The following is a 22,432-nucleotide window of genomic DNA, read 5'->3' on the forward strand; positions in this document are numbered from 1 at the left end:
AGTTGATTGGCTACATCTTAAATTGACAGTTGCGGATCAACCAATCAGAGCACAGCAGCTCGTCAGCTGCACACATCAGCATCTATGTATTTTATGTATCTACGGAAGTCTCCGATTGGTCGATCGTTGCGCTGCGGTTATTCTATGGTCGATATGTATGTGTCATCATTTGTAACGTGGTCGAGATGTTTTCATTCAAAAATATCAAAGATAAAATTTCTAACGTTATAAATACTTTAGTTAATTAATTATGACAAAAGGAACAAATACTTTTCTCTGTCCTGACTGATCAGTCAAATGATTCGAAGCATTTATCACGCCAAATGGAGAACGCCGGTATCTAACAATAACGCTATAATTATTTTGATTCTAACTGAAAAAAAATCACAGACTTCTATATATTATAAATATATAGAAGTCTGTAGAAAGAATCCAGTTTTATCTTTACATTTGCGTGTATTGCTGTACATATATCGATATTGAATAATATATATAATTATTGATCGATATATTCAATATCAAAAATATTAACCTATATCAATATTTTGTTTTGACACAGATACTATAATTTTATTAATTATTAATATCTATAAAGTATCAACTTTTATGCAATGTAAATGTAAAAACTGCAAACTTTTATTATTAAATCATTTATTTACTTTACTGAATATATACATATATATATTTGATTATAATACCCATATAAATTGCATTATTTTAAAAAACTATGTATTTATTATTTTCGTCACTCATCAACAAAAAGAATAATTTTTAAATACTGCTTGGTTCTTTTTATAATTTTAATATTTTTTCATACTATTAATTTTTGTCTTAATGTCATTTTTGTAAAGAATTTTGGCCAAAAGAAGTATCCTTTTTTACATTGATATTTAAATTTACTTTATATCACAGAAAGAATTTTCAAAGTTAAATCTTCTTGTTCAATATATATTTAATATTATATAATTCTTATTAATGTATAACAATAGTAATAAATTCGCGAAATTTCCAGAGTCAACTATTATCTAAACTTGTCAGAATTATGAAAAATGAATAGACGACAGCGACACATAATTTAAAGAAAAAAATTTTTTATATTTTCAGAAATCCATGTTTTTTTATCTTTTTTTTTTTTACAATAAATTTGCATGCTATCGTGTTAAGGAGTAGGTGACCAATGTGGCCATGTCTTAATTATACTATATAGAGCATCTCCAGGACTCAAAGTTTTCGAAATTTGTCGATGACCTAGCAATTTATAATCGGGCGCAATTTTACCAGCTTTGACACCGAGTTCTATAATTTTTTCCGCAGCGTGTAATTGTACTTTTCGTGGTATGACCGTATTGAATGTGCCGATGAAAGAGATGCCGATGCTTCTGCTGTTGAAACCGAAGGAATGAGCGCCGACGTAATCCCAGCTTCTGCCGACGTATGCGAGGCCGTCGCCCCCGACGAGGAAATTATAACCGATATCCGACCACTTTCTAGACTCGATGTGAAAAGTCTGAGCAAATCTCACGTGAAATGTACATTGCGATTGCGTGTCGCAGAAGTCCGTGACGGTATGGCTAATAATTACATACGGTACCGGTAGCTTCAATTTTGTCAGAGGTTCCGAGGGCGGTTGCGCGCCCCATTCGTTTCTCTCGACAAAACGTACTGAAGGTACTGTTACACCTGAAAATTATAAAAACAATATATATATATAGAATATCCAAAATATACCACACATACAAATAAATTAGAAACTCGTTAATTTAATATTAATTGAATATAATTATTGAGATATGAATATCTTAATGCATATTTTAACAATGAAATCCAAAATACTTTCGAATGAGAATACGAAATGTTTTATAATAATCGACTATACTATTTATTCTATAATTGCGAAGCAAAGAAAACATTTTTATTAGAATGTGTAAGACAATTAGAATGATTTTTTGCAAGCATATAGTACATATTATCTCGCGTTGCGCCTACAAAATGTAAAAATTTTTCATGTGGCTATATAATTACCCTCGAGCGATGAGTCTGGAATTTCCGGGAAAACTGGCGTAGGCGGTGTATCCGTATAACGAGTGAAATGTACAGTAACGATCACTATGGCAGTTAGAAATATTAAGGCCAGAGTGCACGATAAAACCGCACATCTCCACGTCCACAACCATTGCGTCACTAAACAAATAATTACAAAAGCTATATATAGCTTAAACACACAAAAGCATAGATTAAACACAAAACAGTAGCAGATTTATTAAACATATAGCACTAAAAACATCGATTGTTACCTTTATTTAATTCGGTATTTTGTGAAAAAATAGGTTTGTTGGCGACTCCGTCATCCTTATTTGTCGACAAGTCCGAAACGTTGGCGTCGGAGACACGAGTATCTTCGAATTTGCCTACCTCTTGTATCGAAGTGGGATTCGTGTAAACGAACTGCTTGATGGTAACCGGACCCTTGTAGAAGGTCTTGTTACCCAGGTGCACGTTCGTCGAGTTCTTCACGCATACATCGCCGAAGTTCGACGGATCGGCATTCGGGAGGACGACGTCGCCATTCGCGGTGGCGACCGCTTGATGCTGCTGAACGATGGTCGACGAGATTGGCAGATTCGTCATCCAACCACCCTGTTCAACCTCCGTCTCCTCTTCCTCATCGTCGTCGTCGTCGTCATCGTCGTCTACGTCACTGCACTGCGTAGAGGAATTTCCAACGCTACCATTCCCCGGAACGACTACCGCGGTTTGCTTCGTCGACTCAGCAACCTCGCCGCAAAACTTGTCGACCACGTGATGACTTTCGACTGACACAATGGTACTGTTCGCGTGGTCCTGCTCCTTCTGATATTGACGATTATCGTCGGACGTCTGTTGCTGCTGTTGCACCAATGTCACCATGCCCATGCACTACGCGGAAAGAATAATGTACTTTCTTTATTGAAGATGTCTTGCAAGTAGATACGCGTAAATGCGCTCTTTGCATCTTTCTTTGTAAGTTTTTTATTTTCTACATCATTAATTATTTTGAAAATAGTTGCAATTATATATTATATATACGTTTGTTTCCGAAAAATTATTATTATATTATATCATATCATAAAATTATCATTATACAATATCTATTATTATTAGCAACAATAATTTTTTAAACTTTATTTTTACAGATTTATAGGAATCTACGTCGATCATCGCAACGAGACAATAAAAAGATGAGTGTCCCTCATTATAAAACTGTATAAAAAAATCTATAACGAATTGATTTCTTAGTTAAGTATGTATAATTATGAATATCGATACTCACAGCGCGCTGAACATGCACGTGGATTACTCATTGTAATATCGTATATTTATTTATATTTATCACTATACATATATACATACATCGCGATGAGGAAGTATTTAATTAGTCATACTTTTAATTAGTTCAAATTTGTATATTATTATGATCTCAACATGTAATTTCCTGCTATATGTAGCTTCTAATAAATTACATATCGATTATAGGAACAAAAGTTTATTGCGGATAGAAGTAGACATCGTGCTGATCGTGCATGCAACACGCAGAACGTGTGAACATCTCGGCGAAATAAAAAAAAACACGGGGAAAGACCACCTCAAGCACCATCGAAGCGGCGCAACCGATCGACAATATCCGCATTATTTGCTAAAGAATGAGTCAATTTTTTGACTGATACTCGAGATTATATACCTCAGGCAAATCATCGTTCCTACTGGCGGTGGTCACTTTGTCAACACCAAGTCCACCATCAATCTATGAGGACATCTAAGACACCGTCGTCGTGGAGGATGCAGAAAGGTAAACTTCATTCGATCCCGAGTTTTTGACACTTAGAAAATACACCGTTTCGCGGGAACAGAGGTACCATATCCGAAGACACGCACTTAGCTCGAACTACTATCGCTTATCTTCGTTGATCCTACGACACTGTCAAAGAGATATTAGTGTGGACGATGACGCCATGCGGCTGCTGAAGGACGACGCGTCTTGGTAGTGGAATCGTGGAAATGCTCGTTCTCGCGGAATACATAAAACATAAAGCAAAACGAAAGAAAGAACGGAAAAGTGGACACGAAAACTGGTATAGCGCGTCCCTCAACAGCCTCTCATGCGCAATGTCCTCGCTAATTATTAATATATAAAACGCCGCGGATTTTCCTACCGATGCGCGGATGGTCACCACGTCACGCGCAATTTGCGTCACTGTTGCGAATCGCACTGCGTATTATAACAAAGTTACCATACACGAGAAAGAGAAACTTTATTTTACATATGTATATCTATTATATATAGTGTTCGACGTCCGTTTTTTACCGAAAGGAATAGATATTGCGGCCCCAGAATGTCTCGATGTTCATCAGCACCTAGCTGATGATCAGCTTGTTGACGAAATTAAAATTAAAAATATTAGAATAATGGCAGCATTATCTCCGTTCCATTGATACGACGCGTCACAGACTGATGTGCTGTTGCGCTGTCGAACATCCTCGGAAATCATTGGCCCCCACTCTCTGCCTCTTTCTCTTCGACGGACTGTTAATGATATAATGCGTGACTCGCATGTCTCTGTATGATAACGCTGCTTTACGCGAATCTTGGTTTTTTTTCACGAAGCACCGGATGAATCTGCGTCTTCTATTCGGATGTTCAAAGATCTAGATTTCTAGCACATCTCAATAGCATAAAATTTGTTCTTTTATTTTCATTATATAATTTTTTTTTACAATCAAGAGATGTTTCGCGTAAAAATGTAAAACATGTATTTGCCGTAATTATTATTTTATTATTATTCTTTTTTTTTATTTAAAGATAGAAGAAAAAAAGAAAGTCTTTTATCTGAAAATAATAAACTTATATATTTAATTATACGATTATGTCGTAAAACACAAACATTGTATATCCTCTCTAAGAAGATAACGTTTTAAAAAACAATCTTTCGTATCTTTGAGAAAAATACAGTAGCATGAACTTTTAAAGAACATTTTCTGAGTAAAAATTACGAATTAAAATAAATATATTTAGTGCCGAGATATTGATGTAACGCATTCTACTTCGATATTTTACTAAAAAATATTATATCGTACAGTATATAAATTGTTAAATTTACGCGAATATTTATCATGATCGTAACAAACAATAAATGAAAGTGCATGATTAAACATACGCGTTATTATTGATTTCGCAATACTTATTTAAATATATATATATATAATATGAAATATATACAAATACACGCACACATATACATATAAAATAATAATTTCTATAGCCTTAATCAGTATTTTTTTTTTAAGCCACTGTATTCATTAATGATAAAAATTTTTATATCATAACCGTGTTATTATATTGAACTTAAATGCGTTATCGCATTTCAACTTTAATTATATAAACAGAATACGGCTAAAATTGTAACATAATCGGATTCCTTGTGTAAAAATCAAATTGTATAAATTAATTTTTTTTTCTGGAAAATCAGGAAATTGATAAAAAATATTTTTAAAAGCTAAAAATAAACAATATCTATTCTTTATATAATTTATGCAAAGAATGAGTTTTGTGTAAAAATCTGGATCCGAGAGAGAGAGAGAGAGAGGGGGGGGGGGGATGGAAGGGAAAGAAAGAGATCTGAAAGGGAGACTTTGTTGAGCAAGAGTTAATAATTGTTTGCAATTTGATTCATTTAAATAAAGCCAAGTAAATAACAAATTATTAGTGTGTATATAAGGTACAACAAATTAATGATTAGAAAAATTAAAAGTTATTAAGAAATTTAATATCACATCATTAAAGCAATAAAATTATCGAGTTTTTATTGAAGATAACACAATGAAAGTGATTCTTAGAATGTGTAGCAAATGTAATATCGATTATTATGTATGCAGCAATAACAATATTCATTTTGTGTTGTCTTCTAAGTTATATATTACTTTTAACATCTAAATCTTTTTAATTTGCATGATCATTGTTTAACACCTAAATCTTTTTAATTTGCCGCAACAGGAGAGAAAAATTTTATATATTAATATCTTAATTATAAATAATTAATACACACATTCTGTCTGTGTCTCTCTTTCTAGCATTAAAACTGACCCCTGCAATAATAGTTTTATATAACTATAATACGTATCTTTTTTTTTTACTATCTGCAACATTGCAATAATTTATAATTACACAACTCGCAATTCACATTAATGCTATATCTGGTGTAAGTAGGTTGCAGCCTTGTCTTTTTTAAAATTATGCATCTAATTTCCTATTATATTGTGAAATCACTATATACTATAGTATGCAAAATTCTATTAATTTAATGCATCAGTTTCAATTTAAATGTTACCCCACTTGGTCCAACAATTTTTCCATGTTGACGAGTTGGTCAGATCTTTAAATGATCTTCCATGTTAGACACTGTCATCTAGTAAATAGAAAAATACCTTTGTTTTAAAAAGTTATTTGGCAAATATCTGATATACATATATTATAAAGATATTACTTTTATAGCAAATTCAATCATACGATGCAGCATCCCGACACTAATAGTCATACATAATAATATATAAAATGATTCTTTTCTTACCATGATACCACCATTTTGTTTTTTTTGGATTCTTGTTGCATGTTCTAACATAAAATGTATTGTCAGGTGGCCTCTTCTGTAAAAAAAAATATTTGTATTATTTATAATTTTACAGATAAATATTATAAAATTTATATATATATATATATATTTATATATTTAGTAGCTAAATCATACCTTTTCTTTACAACTGCTTAACATGGAAACAATACTCAGGCAGATGCTCTGAACGCTGAGAGCAGGAGACCAATCCTCTGTTAATATGGACAAACAAATGTGACCATTGCTATAAACATGTGGATGTATAGGGATATTTCCACCAATGAAAGTCACTTCTGGTGAATCAAATGGATATTTAGAACTGAATTTAAATTGAAGCTGAAATTGTTCTCCTTCGTAGAGCGTGCCTTTAGCACCTTCCATATGAATAATCCACTGTGTCAAATTCTGTCCAGCCAATTCTCCATCTACATGTACACCTGGTGGTGGCTCGCGTATTAAAGACATCAGTTCCTTCTGGAGCCTTCGCTAGAATATTAAATAAATTTATTTAATTACTTAGAAGACAATACAAAATGAATATTGTTATTGCTGCATACATACATATAATCGATATTTGCCACACATTCTAAGAATCACTTTCATTGTGTTATCTTCAATAAAACTCGATAATTTTATTGATTTAATAATGTGATATTAAATTTCTTAATATAACATTTTAAATAATTTATAGAAAAATTTTATTTAAATTTTATTTAAATAGAAATATTATTTAATATATTTCTTTATTCAAAGAAATATATTACATATTTTTTCAAGAATATATATCAATGCTTTGCACTCTTTTTGATAAATAATTAAGTTTATTTTAGGAACTCCTACACATTGCTATATTAATACATGCTAAATCATCTAAATTATACAGTATTAATTAATCAGAAAAAAAAAACAAATATGACAAAAATTGATTTATTAATGTGTGAAATCAATAATGCATATTTGAAATGCTAATAATCATATCTCTTGCTTCTGATGGAAATATAATTGATAATTCAAATTATTTGCCATTAATGATATAATTGTTAAAATATCTACACGAATATTGTCACCAAGATCATACATTTTACATTCGTTCGCAATGTCCATTACAGAACTATATGCTCAGCTGTTCGCACTGAGAGAGAGAAAGATATACTTTTATTTCCAATTTTTTTATTTACAAATATTGAGAATATATTCGCGACAGGTCGTTTCGATCGTTCCGGGATATCTATATACATATATACACGAGGATCGTAAAAAAATGCAAAAGCGGACGTACCTTCGACGGAGATGTTGCTGCCATTGTCGTTAAACAGCTCTCCATCGAAAAACATAACCGTGGCTTATCGCGGAATAGCGCGTTCGCTCGCGTTACTCCAGTCTACCTTTCTCTCCGGAGAAAAAAATGCGTCCGCCCCGAAAGATCGGGCGTTTCACATTTTTTTCACGATCTTCTCGTCTTATATATTCTCGTGGTCAAGGTGAAAGAGCGACTAGAAATATAAGGACGGTAAGGACGATGACAGTTCGCTATGACAGCGTTGACAGCTGCAGTACGACGAACCACGAACAGTCGCGAGAAGCGCACGATCGTCATGCACTCATACATACGATATAAAACACGTACACATATGTGTATATAGAGAGCAACGGTATTTCTATGACGATAAAGATATAGATACTAGCCGGGCAAAGAGATAAGCGATTATCACGATCGGTCTCGATGTACGTACAGACGTAATCTCGCCGTCCAGAATAGTTTGTGTGAAATTGAATATAGCAGATAGCTAGAATGAGGACCGATAGGGAATGTAAATAAAATTACGCAATAGAGTGGAAAATTAGCCGATCTCTATTATTATTATTATTATTATTATTATTATCAAGGCGCGACATATGGTACTTTTATGCTTGCAATAATTTATTTCGATAATTGACAGTATTTTTTTCTGGGAAGCAAAGAATCTATATCCTTTACAGATCGTTGTATGTATATTGTATATTATTCTTTATTCTTTAGAAAAAAAGAGAGAAGGAAATATGCGTGTCCGCGATTTGAAAAAAAAAAAATAAAAAGTACAAACTATAAACTGATGTTGGTAATCTTGAGTTTAAGGTGGGTTTTTAATTTCGAATCTTAGCGTAATTCTAGTGACATTTAAGGCCATTGCACGTACAAAAATTTTAGTCATAATCGCAAGGCCGTAAGCAAATCGTCCAATCACAGTCAAGCATTCTTATTACGTGATGATAATTCTTCTCTATGATTGGACGATTTGCTTATGGCTTTACGATTACGATTGAAATTTTTGTACGTGCAATGGCCTTTAATACGCGGCAGCGAGTGCGACGGTGCGACGTACACAATTATCCTCTTGCTCGTTTATGGTTATAGTCGAAAAATATTTTTACGGATGACGTTTGTACGGCGAAATTGGCGGAGAAACGTTACGTTACGGTTATTATTACGCGGCTGACGTGCACGTCGCGATTCTGCGTACACGTCGTGTTCGGCGGACGGATTGTGCAATGGAGAGTATATTCCACGAGAAGGTAAACACCCGCCCGAGATATGCGGTATATAATTAATCCCCGATGATTCTCCGCGGAAGATAGAGCGATCGCGCTTATACGTTCTGGCAATGTTTCGCAGCAAGAGGGGTATCTGTGCGCCCAGCATTGCCTGAACGCGCTGCTGCAAGGTCCCTACTTTAACGCCGTGGATCTGGCGAGTTTCGGTCATCAGATGGACGAGGAGGAGAGAATCCGGATGGCCGAGTCGGGCGTCGACAGTGAAGATTACAAACTCTTTCTGGAGGTGTGTATGAAATGCAACGTCACGAGTGAAGTTTTTTTTTCCACCTGTCACACATTTGTATAATATATATATATATATATATATATATATATATATATTATAGTACTTATAGTACATATATAAAGGCACCATTACATGCAAAGTATAGTTCAAGTTATCGAGAGAAGACATCACTCTCTTTTTTTCTTCAAAAATGTTCTCAACGTTAGATATAAAAACGCTTGGCATTGCTATTATTTTACACCAAGGGCCAAGCAAAAGTGTTTGTAATGATAGCAAATTGCTTCTTGTGTTTAGCAACCATCAGGAAACATGGACGACAGTGGATACTTTTCAGTTCAAGTTATTAGCAGTGCTTTGAAAGTTTGGGGTTTAGAATTGATTCCATATAACAGCACGGAACCGACAGCTTTACTGGCACAGAATGATCCTTCGTAGGTTATTGATAATTTGTTCCGGTTCTACTTGTGTTTTGTTTCGAGATATTTTGTTCTAGTGCACTTGCGAAAAAGCACTCCTTTCAAATATAATATTTCATAGAATAATTATAATAATGATGTAACAAATGGATATATGAATTAACACATTATGAATAATAATACTTATATGGATATGGATATGTTATTTAGATATACTATTCAAAAATATGAAACAGTTCTATAATGCTTTTATGAAGTAATACATGAAGCAATAATGTAATTTTCAGACGAATGAGAGCATATATTTGTAACTATAAAGGACATTGGTTTACGATAAGGAAGCTTGGAAGCCAGTGGTTCAATTTAAATTCAATGCTCAGTGGGCCACAGCTTATATCGGACACTTATCTCGCAATGTATCTAGCTCAATTGTTGCAAGAAGGTAAATGCAAAATAAGATAATAATAAAGCTATCTTAATCTCATTTCTCATTTGCTTACAGGTTATTCTATCTTTATTGTTATCGGTACACTTCCACAATGCCCCGCCGAAGATGTTCTTCTCAAAAATCCTATAGTTGTCACAAAAAGTAACTCGGAATCAAAGAATACATCCAAAAGTTATCGTTTAGGTAGCAAGGTAGAAGATGATATCTTGAAAACTGCGCTTGCAATGGGAGAAGTGAAGGTTCCACAGACGTCCTGTTCAACCAGAAGCGCATCCTCACTTTTGCATAAATCTGAACTATCCACAGACAAACTTCGCGAAAGGATAATTCCTGTAAAAGTTGAAGGTAGAGAAGAGGAAAGTGAAGAGGAGGAAGAGGAAGAGGACGAGGACGAAAATGTACAATTAGCGAGGGCTCTACAGATGAGCTTGCAAAACGACGAGGACGATGTAGATAAGAGCTTGAAGTTAAGATTAGATCTTCATACTGACGATAAAACGACGCATTTAACAAACTCTACGGCAAATGATGCGGACGAGGATGACGAACTTAGAAGAGCATTGCAATTGAGTCTCGAATGCGTTACTGCCCCACCGACGCCGGATCCTGAAGACGTTCGCTGGCGTCGATTAAATCACTTCGGTATATATACGAGAACGCCAAACAGCGAGCCTCAGGCAAAATTAAATACTTAACAATAAGCATAAATTTCCTGCACAAAATGTCTTATTATTACTAAACGGATGCATTGTAAATTATATGATTGAGTAGCTGAATTCAAAAGGTATGTGTGTATATATACACGTACATATATATACACACATACAATATATATATTATATATATATGTCACTTTGTATACTAATGTTATAATGATGAGAGAGAATGAAAGAGAGAGAGAGAGAGAGAGAGAAAAAAGCATATTACTTTAAATGTGAAATTGACTATATTTTCGGTTCCTGAGCGCAATTTTTGTTGAGTGTCTTTTTCCCCTCTCGACTTTGTTATACTAATCCTTCTCGAAATAAAAAAAATATTTGAGCAAGGATTTATCATGCTAATTAATTTCAAACTGAGAATAATCAACACCATAGTATATTTACAATAGAAATCAGCTGCACATAGTCACGTGTGTCTAAAATGTATAAATACTTTTAAATTTACTTTTAAATTATACATATGTATATAAGAGTATATATTCAAAGAGCGCATCTAAAAATTTATTACTAAATTAGAAATTGAAAGAATGCAAATTTTTTTTTTATCGGACGTAGAAGCAATTTTCCCATAAAATCGGTGCATGTACAGTCTAGAAGTCCCCCCCATAAAGGTACGTTTCCATTATAATATAATGTGAATCGAGAATTTGGACCGCGCGCGCTCGATAGAGGTATATATGTTGCTGTCGCTTCTCGGATGTGTGCGAACGCTGAATGTTGACATTCAACATGGCGGCATGTCGTCAGTGCTGTGCTGTGTCGTGGTGAGTCTTGTAAAGCCATTTAATTGCCGTACGATTGCGAGCTTTCTGTAGCAGCGCATGTCGTTCGAATCCTCGCGCGATCCTCCTCGATTCGGTCAACGCGGAATTGATTCCGCGACGCGGACAAACCGCGTACGAGAGGCCGCAGGCGAGAGAGAGAGAGAGAGAGAGAGAGAGAGAGAGAGAGAGAGAGAGAGAGAGACCGCGATGAGATAAGGCGCTCCTCTGCGACCTCATAAAAAAATTAGAACTTGGCGAAAATCGCGACGCTAATGCCTGCAATAATGTCGTTCCGAGATGAAAGATTTTCTCAGGGAGAGACGTGGACGGGGATTCGAATGCGCGCACAAACCATCTACGAGGATCGTATTTATCACTTTTTAGATCGTACCAGTTCTTTCGAATTTCACAAACATTTCGTATAATCGTGCACGGTAATATTAGACACGCGGAATCGTGTAAATGTATATAAAGGATTCGAGGATCGTGATTCATATATGATTCCTTGAAAACGTATCGCGACACGTACATATATCGTTGCAACATATCTAGTCTTTTAAACAAGTAATTTTCAACAATCATGTGAGGAACACCTAACGATAAAACAGCACGTTTCACGCACCGAGTACACCGAGTCAATGTCAAATTACTGGACGATTAGGAAGAAACGTGTTTATTCCATTGTAGAGAGTTGTGAAGATACATAATTGTTTTATTTTTATTTTTATTTTTTTTCTTAGATAATTTGGATAAATCCTTTATTTTTCTGTTTGTCTGTGCAGAGATAAAGTAATGTATTTATGTATAATGTGTACATACATTCAATAATTGCATTTAAAATTCTTTTGAATTAATTTTTGTTAATGTCATATTATTGCTATATTAAAAAAATAATCTATGTTATTTTTTTTAATTAACATTTTTTACAGCACGCAGTTGTGCAATATACAGTGATTCATTCCTCAGTTTTTGCTTCAATTTGTATGATGCTACTTATAAAATTTATTTCCCTATTTTATGTATCAAATTTAATTAGAATTAGAATTTAATTAGAATTTTATATTTTTATAAAATGTTTATTTTGTATAGATATTTAATTATATCACAAGATATTGTAGATTAATGCTGTAAATATTTTGTATATTTTAACATTTGGATACAAAGAGCTCGCAATCTTTAAATGAAAAGTATACATTTTAATATGTGTTTTGAACTTTTATAATGTTTTTTTCATACTGTTTCTTCTCTTTTTCTTTACAGCTTGTGTCATTGTTAGTTTAGGACACTTCTGAAACTAAGGCTCACTGTAAATTTCACATTTAAAAGCTGAAGAAGGAAACGCTATTATAGAAATATTGGAAGAGAACACAACCAGACTCAGCACGCATTGAAGACATCTGAGGATTTTCAAGTCAACATTTATCCTTTAAATCTCCTATGTTTTTGATTTACTTCTTTTATAAAGAATGACTGATGTTTAAAAAGAAACACAGTTGTTCTAGTGCACGCTAAATTGAGTATTTATCAAACAGTTGTTATAATATTCAAACATATACGTATGGAAAGTATTGACAGTATATGGTGTGCTAAGATTTTCTACTTGTATTAAGTCATAAATCAACATTAACTACATTGTTCATTTGTATATTGTATACACAACAAGCTTTGTAAGCAAGAAATAGGTGAGCTAGTATAGTGACCGTGATTACGATTGCGGCTGAGATTGTGCTACTCTGCTTGGTTGATAGAACATCTTTATCTGCGTTTACAAGGAGTGCCAAGTTTGTGTTGAGCTACTGCGGTACTCTCCATTAAATAATTGACGATATATGTGTTAAAATACTTCGAAGAGACCTCACTTTCACTTCCCGGTCACGAAGGAATCTGCATTTCTGCAGCATTTCAAAGAGCCATTCTTCCTCTTCATTAAGTTCTTGTAACATTATAATAGTGAACAAAGATATAAGGTACCAAGAACCGTTCTGTGATATCTATGTTAACACTTAAATAATTGAAAAAAGACTAAAAATTTCTAAATATAAGTATATATACAAATATATATATATATATATATATTGTGGTGAAACAGAAGTGTGAACATAAAGGGAATTAAGTAATTGTTTCAAGAGAAGAAGAGCTAAATTATACGTAAATATTATATATAATACATATTGCGCAAATTAAGAAGACAATGTCCAACAATCCTCAGTGGAAAACGTTCCAGCCGCCAATCATGAACTCTGACCCAGCAATACTTGACTACAAGTCTATGGCTATACCAAGTCCTAAAGCCATAACAGGATCTCATCAACCGACAAGTAACAACTATCGTAATGGCACCAATTACAGTGGTGATCACTATATGGGGTCACCTCCTGAATGCGGTAAAAATTCTAACTACGGAAGTTATCCTGGTGCACAATCGTCGCCGCGCAATGGCGCTACAAGATTTCCATTTGAATTTACGAGCATGGAAACAAATGCTGGTTACACTAGTGAACCTGCTACCAATAATTCTACCTATCAAGATCAATCTGCGAATCAAGGAACACGGGAAACTGGCATAATTGAGAAATTATTAGTAAGTCTTGTGAATGATATTAAACTCGATTATTTTTATAGGATATATGACTCATTTTCACATGGTTGAAACTTTTATTCAACAGCATTCTTATGGATTCATACAATGCTGCGAAAGACAGGCAAGACTGTTTTTTCATTTTAGCCAATTTAGTGGTAACATTGAACATTTAAAGATTGGAGATCCTGTGGAGTTTGAAATGACTTACGATCGGCGAACAGGCAAGCCTATTGCAAGCACCGTTAGTAAAATTGCTCCAGTGGTTAGTATAATAATAGTAAATAATAATAATGTCTCAAAAGCATGAAAGATAGATTGATAAGAAATAAATATGTAAGAGACAAAATTTAATAATTTGTTTAAGGCATTGGGTGATCAACGATGCATTGGTAATGTAACAACGGAGTTACAAGCGAGTGGTGATTCACAAGGACGTATCAGTTACGAAAATCGTGGAGAATGTTTTTTTCTGCCATATACCAAAGATGATGTCGAAGGAAACGTTACTTTGCGTGCTGGTGACAAAGTTTCATTTCAAATTGCTACTAATCAACGGTATGATATATATTAATTCATTTTTAGCTAATAAAATATACGAAATATCGTATAAGCAATTTTTCATATGTATAAACACAAATTACAGAGGAAACCTGGGTGCGTGTAATGTGAGATTGGAAAATCCTGCGCATCCGGTTCGATATCGCGGTGTGGTGTGTTCCATGAAAGAAAATTTTGGTTTTATCGAGCGTGCTGATGTAGTCAAAGAAATATTCTTCCACTTTAGCGAAGCTAAGTCTATGAAAGAAGAACTTAGACTAGGAGATGATGTCGAATTTATAATACAGACACGCAATGTAAGTGAAACGGAAATTGTCGAAACAATTTTCGATAAAAATCTACAGACGCATGAATATATAATGACGCATAACGATTTAAATAATAAATCTAGCATTTTGCAATTGCAGGGAAAGGAGGTGGCTTGCAACATTACAAAATTACCACCTGGTTCAATCATATTTGAGGAAGTCAGTAATGAAGTGGTGAAAGGACAAGTGTTGAAGCCTTTGGAGAGAGGTACCGCTGCTCGTCATCAAAATGACCCCTTACCTGGACGAATTCGATACAGAGACAGTAATCATTCTGAAGTGGAAGTACCATTTGGTGACAAAGATCAAAAAGGAGACTTCACCCTTAGGTAATAAATATGAATTATTTAAAAAATGTGGACTTTTTCTTTCTTATTTCATTCTTGCATATGTGAACACAACATTTATTTACTTATATATACCAATGCATTTTTCTATATAGTTATAATATATCCATATATTGCAATTTAATTTCTTCAACAGGCATGGAGACTGGGTTCAATTTCGTATTGCGACAGACACTAGAGATCAGCTTAAAAGAGCTACAGAGATAATGTTATTACCAGAATCTTTCACTGTATCAGGTGAAAAACGGGAGCAAGGTGTTATACAATCTCTCAAAGATGGATTTGGTTTTATTCGTTGCGTAGAAAGAGAACTCAGGCTTTTCTTTCACTTTAATGAAGTTCTTGATGTTGATAGAGAAATTAGTGTAGGAGATGAGGTCGAATTTACAGTCATACAAGTAAGCATATTATTAATATTCAACAATCAACAAAATTTCTTGCTACAAATTAGTTTTATCAATTTTTATCTTACTTATTATAATTATCTTTTTTTCGTTTCATAAGGATCCTTCGTCATCATTTTCTAATAATCGACAAAGTGCTATTAGATTGAAACATTTGACGATGGGTACTGTATCGTTTCAAACTATTATAGAAAAGGACATATTAGGTACTGTAATACAGGACACAAATTCAATGGAACCTGGCCTTATTGGTTATGGCCAGCAGAAGAGCATTATTTTCTTCTCGAAAGATTGTGACCCTAAACATATTCCAAAATTGGGCGATAAAGTAAATTTGTATAAAATTTATACTAATTATATTAATTTAAATTTAAATTTTACTAGTTGTATGAAATTTTGATTTTTTAAATCCGTTTTCTATTTTACGACTTTTGTATATCCTATAATTATTTATCTGATTTGTGTAGGTGATGTTCAATATTGTTCAAGTAAAACGAAATAAAGAGCTTGTAGCTGAAGACATATTTTTAGTAAATGCTGCTGGTGAAAAAATTCAAAATGTTAACAAAAAATCAAATGGACAAGTTTGTCAAGGTTTTATAGCTGCTCTTAAAGATGGATTTGGCTTTATCGAGACAGTAAATCATGATAGAGAAATATTTTTTCACTTCAGGTAAAGGTTGCGCCTGTGTGTACTTTAATTCTTATAACGAATGACGCATGTATAAAGCGATATTTAATTTGATTTTTATTTGCAGTAACTTTGAAGGAGATGCTAATACATTGGAATTGGGAGCTGATATCGAATTTACAATTGGTAGTTCTAGTAATGGAAGAGGATCCGGAGGTTGTGTAGCTGCCGATTATGTTAAACTGGTACCACGCGGAAGTATTCCGAGGCCTACGGCAATTAGCGAGGTCCTAGATGGTACTGTTATACGACCGTTACGAAGTGCGAATCCTGAGCAGACCGAGTATGCTGGTTTGATTAAAATTAATCCATCTAACGAGGACGAGGAAACGCCAGAATACGAATTCGGACTCATGGGACTTTCTAACAAGCGGGAGCTATTACAGGCTGGTGATCCTGTGCAACTACAAGTTGATTCAGAAGGTCATGCTTGCAATATTGTAGCCGTCAGAAAAAAAAGAAGAGCAACCGTGGATGCGGTAAAGGGTCCTTTCGGTTTTCTCGCTTACGAAGTCGATGAGGGTAAGAAGTTATTCTTCCATATAAGCGAGGTTCGGGATCACGCTACGTTGCAACCGGGTGATCAGGTGGAATTTGTTTTGGTTACTAATCAACGCACTGGAAAGTCGTCGGCGTGCAACGTGACTCGATTAAGGTAAAGCAAAGAAAATATTTTTTTTTAATATATGCGTAATTTTTCTTTTTCACGCAAACATAATTTAATTTCTGCGAATCATTAATAGTGATGCGGTTCAACAACGACCCGAGAGATTAATAAGCCGATTGCGTACTATATCGTTGGAAGACACAGGTCCAAAATTAACTGTGGTCAGACAACCAAGAGGTCCCGATGGCACGCGCGGATTTAACCAGGAAAGATGCCAGCACACTCCTGGTGCCATAGAAGAGTAATGCGCTGTGAGACATTTATTGATTATTCAAATTGTAATCTACAATTTGTTTTTAGTTCATACATTTCGATACCAAGATTACTATTTTAAGCATGGTCATAAAAGTTTGCCAAATTCAGATTAATGCGACAACAATAATTATAATGATAGTGATCTGGAATTGGATGATGAATGAGGGCCAGAATAATATAAAAGTAAAAAAAAAAAGAAAAAAAAAGAACAACGACTCATTTTATCACCTCATAATGGGAAAAAACGAAAGGCAGTTTGTCTTATTCTTAAGATAACATTAGAACTTCAATACGTAATTTGTTTATCTCTTTAATTTCCCACGTCTTCATGAATTTATTACTAAGCTATACATATTCGATGTTACTTTTCTAAACATAATCAATAGTTTATAGGATTCATCGAAATTTTTGATTAGTATGTTTATTTTCATAGACGTTCGGTCAATATATCAATTCGTTTTGTTATTTTGAAAAATAACAGAGTATAATGTCCCAGAGTATACTTAGATGTTGAGCTGCTGACCATCTATTTGTATGCTCTATAAGACGATATCTTATCTCTGCCTTTAAAAAGTATATTCTTATACTCTTTATTTGCATGATTTTCTTCGAACTTGTTTTACTTATTATGTACTTTATACGCATGGTATATTTGTAAAATAAGTAAAAAAAGGAAATATTTGAAGGCAAAAATTTATGCAAATGCAAAGAATATGTACGAGATTTAATTGTAAAATTGAAGAAAAATAATCTGCACTATACAATTCATTGGGATTAATTGTATAATTTTATCACGTCAGGAGCCATATGGTTTGTTATAATGAATTATAATACTGAATGTCACTCTATTGAAATATTTACAAATATCCACAAGCAAAGGAGGGCTAATTAAGAGCTAAGCACAGACAAATGTAATAGACCTTCCGTCTGTACCAGGAAGTAAAAGAAGAATTTAGTCGGTTTTAGTTGCTTTGAAAATCGTAAATGACCAACCATCTTGAAGATGGTTTGAAATTAAAACTGAAACGTACAAAATAAATAATATTTAACAAAAAAGAATAATTTGCACACCGTTTAACTCTTAATTAGCTTCTCCTTCGCTTGTAGATATTCTAATATCAGAGCCTTTTACTTCAATTTTAATATCTATAAATTTGGGAAAAAAGGAAGTTATGACTGGCTAATTGTCTTAGATAATATATATAAATAAATATATAATTATATATTTATTTATATATTATATATAAATATATAATTTTAATATATATATATATATATATATATATATATATACATATACACAATTATATATTTATGCATATTATATATAAATATATATATATAATATAAATATATTTATGATATATATTTATATACATATATATATACTTATATATATTTATATATATTTATATATATTTAACATACATATTGTTATAAGTTCCTCTAATGCAGTCTCGTGTTGTAAAATCAAATTAGTATTACGAATTCTGTGGTCATACAACAATGGAAGTTACAAAAAATACCTATGTAAAGAATAAGAAGTCACATTTTATAAGTTTTGCCACATCTGAAACGGAAAGCGAAATACACGTGGCATTATTGTAGAGAGATATGTGAAAGAAATAATGTAAAATATAAGATAAAGTACGTAACACAAGCACGATACAAATTAAGCGCTTGTTCCGAAACCCGTGGATCCAACACATCGTGTGCATACATATTGTAAAATTGATTATTGATGAATAAACAGTGGAAGTATCGAAGAAATATATCTATATTTTGTATAAAATCTTAAAATTCTTTTAAAATCGCAAAGTTGTTTTGCGGCATAATATTTTAATATTCTACTCACTTTTTAATATTCTATTCTGCTACCGTATTATACTTTTTAATATTTAAAAATTGCATGATTACAAAAAGTTTGAAGTAACATGAATATCTTTAATATATATGGTATCATACGGTAAATAAAACGGCGTATTGTCTGTTAATATTTATTATGTATGTACAAAGATGTGGAAATATGTCTTATGAGATACATTTATTTTTTTGTACGTATGTATCATATTAAGACGAATTTGGATCATGATGAAAGAATAAGAAGAAGAACGATTTAAATTACAACGCATTCGTAAGGGAATTGTCCTTGGAAAAGTAAATTGTCCGCTTGTGGACAACCTGTAACATATAATTGTTCATATTAATTTTCTTTTTTTTTTTCTTATGTTATAATATCATGTTGAAAAAAAACTCAAAAAATGCGAAGGTTTCTCAATATGAAATAATATCTCATTTTTTTCTTTCACCGAAATATCCTTTGTTTACTAATCCTATTCACTTTCAATATGCAAAGAGGCACAATATTCATTATATAACGTTGAAATTGCGCAAATTAAATTGCTGTTGGAATTACTAACGTGTCTCGCAATAAGTGCCGTAGAATCCAGTTCCTTCGCAGCGGCATTTAAATCCGGGCTCCGATGATATTTGGGAACACGAGCCTTCGTTCAGACAGGGCTTCGATCGAGAACATATGTCGCTACGTCCTCCTGCAGAGATAAGTTAAGTAATTCCCACACGAGTGTTAAACAATGAACCAGAATGTGTGAGTACATATATATATATATATATATATATATATATATATATATATATATCCGCTCCTTTATCCTTAGTAAAATATAAAATGTTCAAGGAGCATGTAAAATACACAATTGATTATATTATAGATTTAACAAATATTTAATATTACCTTTCAGCGCTAGCTTGCAATCGTCATTGTTATTGTATCTGTATTCGGATTTGCAGCCGTAGCCGCAACTGCATTGTGCATTATAAATGCGACATCCGTATCGCATCTGATCCAACTCGCATCCCTCGGACAATATAACTGCTGGCAAAAAGTTTGACATTAATCGCATCGCATTGAACAAGCTTGCTTCAACTATATACTTAAATGAAGATACATATATAAGTTAGTATTTATACAAGATATTCTTTAAATCAATTTGTGATGTTTTCATTAGATTTTTTGACGGAATTGGTATAATTCTTTAAAAATGCTAAATATAATTTTCAAATTAATAAATAATTAAAAATAAGATGAAGCTTCTAGTGAATGAAACCATAACAGAGAAGATAGATGAAAATATAATTTATTTCTCACATAAGTTAATTTCACATAAGCTGCTTTTAATTTTAAATCTAATTATATACACAAAAAGATAGACACTATACATTGAAATATAGATACGGTGAATAATAAATTCTTTTGATATTTTCTCTAAGAAAATTACTCAATGAAGCTGTAATAAAGTGGACATTCGGTTCTGATATATAGAAGAATAATGAGGCTTGTGAACGATATCTGTGTATTACTGTGTATTTATTAATAACTGTCTTAACACATATATTGTCAGAATTAATAGACGCGAGTCTATGTGCGTCTGCGTTCTATATTTATTAATTATCTGCATTATTTTTAGGTGAATGTACCACAGACGCAGTAGAAGTATCTGCAGTTTATTTATCCCAGAAGAGAGATAGTGATACGTTAGCAGAGGCAAATGTTTGCACCGGATGCGGCCGACTGTACTTCCCACTTGTCTAAATTGATAAGTGTTTCACGAGAGGATACCTCATCGCGTGCGTGGGTTAATCGATTTTTAGATTATCACTTTTGTTATCATGCGTGTGATAGTGATTTCTTTATTCCGCCCAATGTGTGGATATATTGCAGCGACACATATATACTCTAATTTTTATTAATTTAAGCAAACACTTTGCGCGCGCGTTTCTTCGCATTTATTCAAGGGTAATTGTTAATTACGAACGATACGGTTTATTGTGGCGTTATAATCAGAAAGAAAGAAAGGCATATGCGGGATGTTAATCATTGAGTGCCATTCACTATCATTTTATGACGGGTTTATCGTCTGATTACTCGAAAAGTAAACTGAGAATGCGTCTTGCACATTGTTTGCTATTCATTCTATAAGATTAATCTCATTAAGGGGATTGTAATACTTTTAAAAATTACATATCATATTAATTTTAAAAAAAATTGGATATATGCGCGCGTATATTTAAAACTAAGAAAAGTGGACAAAAATAAAGAAAATTTTTATATGAATTTATGTATCGAGAAGAGACAATAATAAGGAAATTTATAATTTATCTAAGTGATAGCTAAAAAAAGAGTTTTAAGAGAAAATGTTGCCTCGATATATTTTGAATCTAATGAGACAAGTATATCAGTTGTGCTTTTTGAGCAGACGATATTGAAAATATTGCGATATTTTGAACATGCGCCACTTTATATTTTGAAACAGTATAATCAATTATATATAATTAATCGCTATTTATAATCACCGGCAATTATAATAACATTTAAAAAGTCGCTTATTAAAATCTCTGAAATTTATAAATTAAAAAGAATTTATTAATCACACTTAACGATAGCCTGTAAGTGTATGTAACTTTGTCTAAAATTTATATAATAATTTATCGTTTGAATATTATAATAAATCTGACCTATTGTTGAGAGGAACAGAGCAGTCAACAGCGTCAATCTCAGTAGCATGATGTTCTCAGCTGAGGGGAGATGAGAGAAACGTCAAGAAGTATCGTGGACGGTAATAATCTAGAAGAGGCAGAGCTCGAAGGGGAAGATCGTCGACCGCTCGGCGCCTGCTGGTAGGCTTTCGTCGCGAGTCAAGTCTGATGTCAAAGGTCAGGCGGCTCTCACACAAAGGGGATACGAGATCAGTGCGGTCCTCCTCTTCGCACGCGCGTTCTCGTCAGCGC

The 22,432-nt window shown here is 33.2% G+C and overlaps 5 protein-coding genes and 1 long non-coding RNA gene across 10 annotated transcripts; 3 read left to right on the forward strand and 3 right to left on the reverse strand.

The window, feature by feature from the left end:
• Window positions 1-1,074: 1,074 nt before the first annotated feature.
• Window positions 1,075-4,658, reverse strand: LOC145946543 (peptidoglycan-recognition protein LE). Of its 3 annotated transcripts, none has more exons than XM_083056196.1 (5): window positions 4,343-4,632; window positions 3,719-3,955; window positions 2,295-2,916; window positions 2,023-2,181; window positions 1,075-1,680 (listed from the first exon to the last, which is right to left on the reverse strand). In XM_083056196.1, exons 3-5 carry the CDS (start codon window positions 2,911-2,913, stop codon window positions 1,160-1,162), a joined length of 1,299 nt encoding a protein of 432 aa, XP_082912322.1. In that variant the 5' UTR covers window positions 2,914-2,916; window positions 3,719-3,955; window positions 4,343-4,632; the 3' UTR covers window positions 1,075-1,159. The 3 variants fall into 3 exon arrangements, with proteins under 3 accessions (XP_082912322.1, XP_082912333.1, XP_082912342.1); XM_083056207.1 differs by having other exon boundaries at window positions 4,191-4,632; XM_083056216.1 differs by lacking the exon at window positions 2,023-2,181 and having other exon boundaries at window positions 3,719-4,658.
• LOC145946562 (uncharacterized) lies at window positions 2,871-3,719 on the forward strand. Its single transcript, XR_014427060.1, has 3 exons — window positions 2,871-3,000; window positions 3,174-3,275; window positions 3,514-3,719. It is a non-coding gene; the product is annotated as an uncharacterized LOC145946562 (long non-coding RNA).
• A 1,154-nt stretch (window positions 4,659-5,812) lies between the features above and the next one.
• On the reverse strand, window positions 5,813-8,441 carry LOC145946554 (ubiquitin-conjugating enzyme E2 W-like). The gene is made up of 4 exons (XM_083056228.1): window positions 7,924-8,441; window positions 6,780-7,130; window positions 6,603-6,678; window positions 5,813-6,440 (listed from the first exon to the last, which is right to left on the reverse strand). Exons 1-4 carry the CDS (start codon window positions 7,966-7,968, stop codon window positions 6,427-6,429), a joined length of 486 nt encoding a protein of 161 aa, XP_082912354.1. The 5' UTR covers window positions 7,969-8,441; the 3' UTR covers window positions 5,813-6,426.
• Window positions 8,442-8,960: 519 nt separating this feature from the next.
• Window positions 8,961-11,377, forward strand: LOC145933216 (uncharacterized). 2 transcript variants are annotated; one of them, XM_083032782.1, is made up of 5 exons: window positions 8,961-9,197; window positions 9,298-9,462; window positions 9,760-9,896; window positions 10,169-10,323; window positions 10,435-11,377. In XM_083032782.1, exons 1-5 carry the CDS (start codon window positions 9,174-9,176, stop codon window positions 11,022-11,024), a joined length of 1,071 nt encoding a protein of 356 aa, XP_082888908.1. In that variant the 5' UTR covers window positions 8,961-9,173; the 3' UTR covers window positions 11,025-11,377. The 2 variants fall into 2 exon arrangements, with proteins under 2 accessions (XP_082888908.1, XP_082888907.1); XM_083032781.1 differs by having other exon boundaries at window positions 8,963-9,197; window positions 10,384-11,377.
• A 296-nt stretch (window positions 11,378-11,673) lies between these two features.
• Unr (cold shock domain-containing Unr) lies at window positions 11,674-19,393 on the forward strand. 2 transcript variants are annotated; one of them, XM_083032776.1, is made up of 11 exons: window positions 11,674-11,812; window positions 13,073-14,393; window positions 14,479-14,655; window positions 14,758-14,948; window positions 15,037-15,247; window positions 15,359-15,588; window positions 15,743-16,004; window positions 16,111-16,338; window positions 16,478-16,683; window positions 16,769-17,356; window positions 17,445-19,393. In XM_083032776.1, the coding sequence occupies exons 2-11, from the start codon at window positions 14,004-14,006 to the stop codon at window positions 17,611-17,613; spliced, it is 2,652 nt and encodes an 883-aa protein (XP_082888902.1). In that variant the 5' UTR covers window positions 11,674-11,812; window positions 13,073-14,003; the 3' UTR covers window positions 17,614-19,393. The 2 variants fall into 2 exon arrangements, with proteins under 2 accessions (XP_082888902.1, XP_082888901.1); XM_083032775.1 differs by having other exon boundaries at window positions 15,037-15,588.
• Window positions 19,394-19,606: 213 nt separating this feature from the next.
• LOC145933217 (uncharacterized) lies at window positions 19,607-22,296 on the reverse strand. The gene is made up of 4 exons (XM_083032783.1): window positions 22,160-22,296; window positions 20,379-20,516; window positions 20,044-20,175; window positions 19,607-19,804 (listed from the first exon to the last, which is right to left on the reverse strand). The coding sequence occupies exons 1-4, from the start codon at window positions 22,206-22,208 to the stop codon at window positions 19,740-19,742; spliced, it is 384 nt and encodes a 127-aa protein (XP_082888909.1). The 5' UTR covers window positions 22,209-22,296; the 3' UTR covers window positions 19,607-19,739.
• Between the last annotated feature and the right edge of the window lie 136 nt (window positions 22,297-22,432).

The sequence above is a fragment of the Prenolepis imparis genome, unplaced genomic scaffold (assembly GCF_030444845.1).
Source record: "Prenolepis imparis isolate NDT839.2.m4 unplaced genomic scaffold, iyPreImpa1.0 SCAF_2, whole genome shotgun sequence".
Lineage (NCBI taxonomy): Eukaryota > Metazoa > Arthropoda > Insecta > Hymenoptera > Formicidae > Prenolepis > Prenolepis imparis.

Coding starts and splice junctions, on each gene's coding strand:
- LOC145946543 (XM_083056196.1), bottom strand. CDS start 2,913: ATGGGCATGGTGACATTGGTGCAACAGCAGCAACAGACGTCCGACGAT. Junction 2,182..2,294: donor AAATACCGAATTAAATAAAG/GTAACAATCGAT, acceptor TTATTTGTTTAG/TGACGCAATGGTTGTGGACG. Junction 1,681..2,022: donor TCCAGACTCATCGCTCGAGG/GTAATTATATAG, acceptor TATAATTTTCAG/GTGTAACAGTACCTTCAGTA.
- LOC145946554 (XM_083056228.1), bottom strand. CDS start 7,968: ATGGAGAGCTGTTTAACGACAATGGCAGCAACATCTCCGTCGAAG. Junction 7,131..7,923: donor CAGCAACATCTCCGTCGAAG/GTACGTCCGCTT, acceptor TTAATATTCTAG/CGAAGGCTCCAGAAGGAACT. Junction 6,679..6,779: donor TAAGCAGTTGTAAAGAAAAG/GTATGATTTAGC, acceptor TTTTTTTTACAG/AAGAGGCCACCTGACAATAC.
- LOC145933216 (XM_083032781.1), top strand. CDS start 9,174: ATGGAGAGTATATTCCACGAGAAG. Junction 9,463..9,759: donor ATTACAAACTCTTTCTGGAG/GTGTGTATGAAA, acceptor TCTTGTGTTTAG/CAACCATCAGGAAACATGGA. Junction 9,897..10,168: donor CTGGCACAGAATGATCCTTC/GTAGGTTATTGA, acceptor TGTAATTTTCAG/ACGAATGAGAGCATATATTT.
- Unr (XM_083032775.1), top strand. CDS start 14,004: ATGTCCAACAATCCTCAGTGGAAAACGTTCCAGCCGCCAATCATGAAC. Junction 15,589..15,742: donor AAAGGAGACTTCACCCTTAG/GTAATAAATATG, acceptor TTTCTTCAACAG/GCATGGAGACTGGGTTCAAT. Junction 16,005..16,110: donor TCGAATTTACAGTCATACAA/GTAAGCATATTA, acceptor TCGTTTCATAAG/GATCCTTCGTCATCATTTTC.
- LOC145933217 (XM_083032783.1), bottom strand. CDS start 22,208: ATGCTACTGAGATTGACGCTGTTGACTGCTCTGTTCCTCTCAACAATA. Junction 20,176..20,378: donor TTGCAAGCTAGCGCTGAAAG/GTAATATTAAAT, acceptor TTATCTCTGCAG/GAGGACGTAGCGACATATGT. Junction 19,805..20,043: donor CGGCACTTATTGCGAGACAC/GTTAGTAATTCC, acceptor TATATGTTACAG/GTTGTCCACAAGCGGACAAT.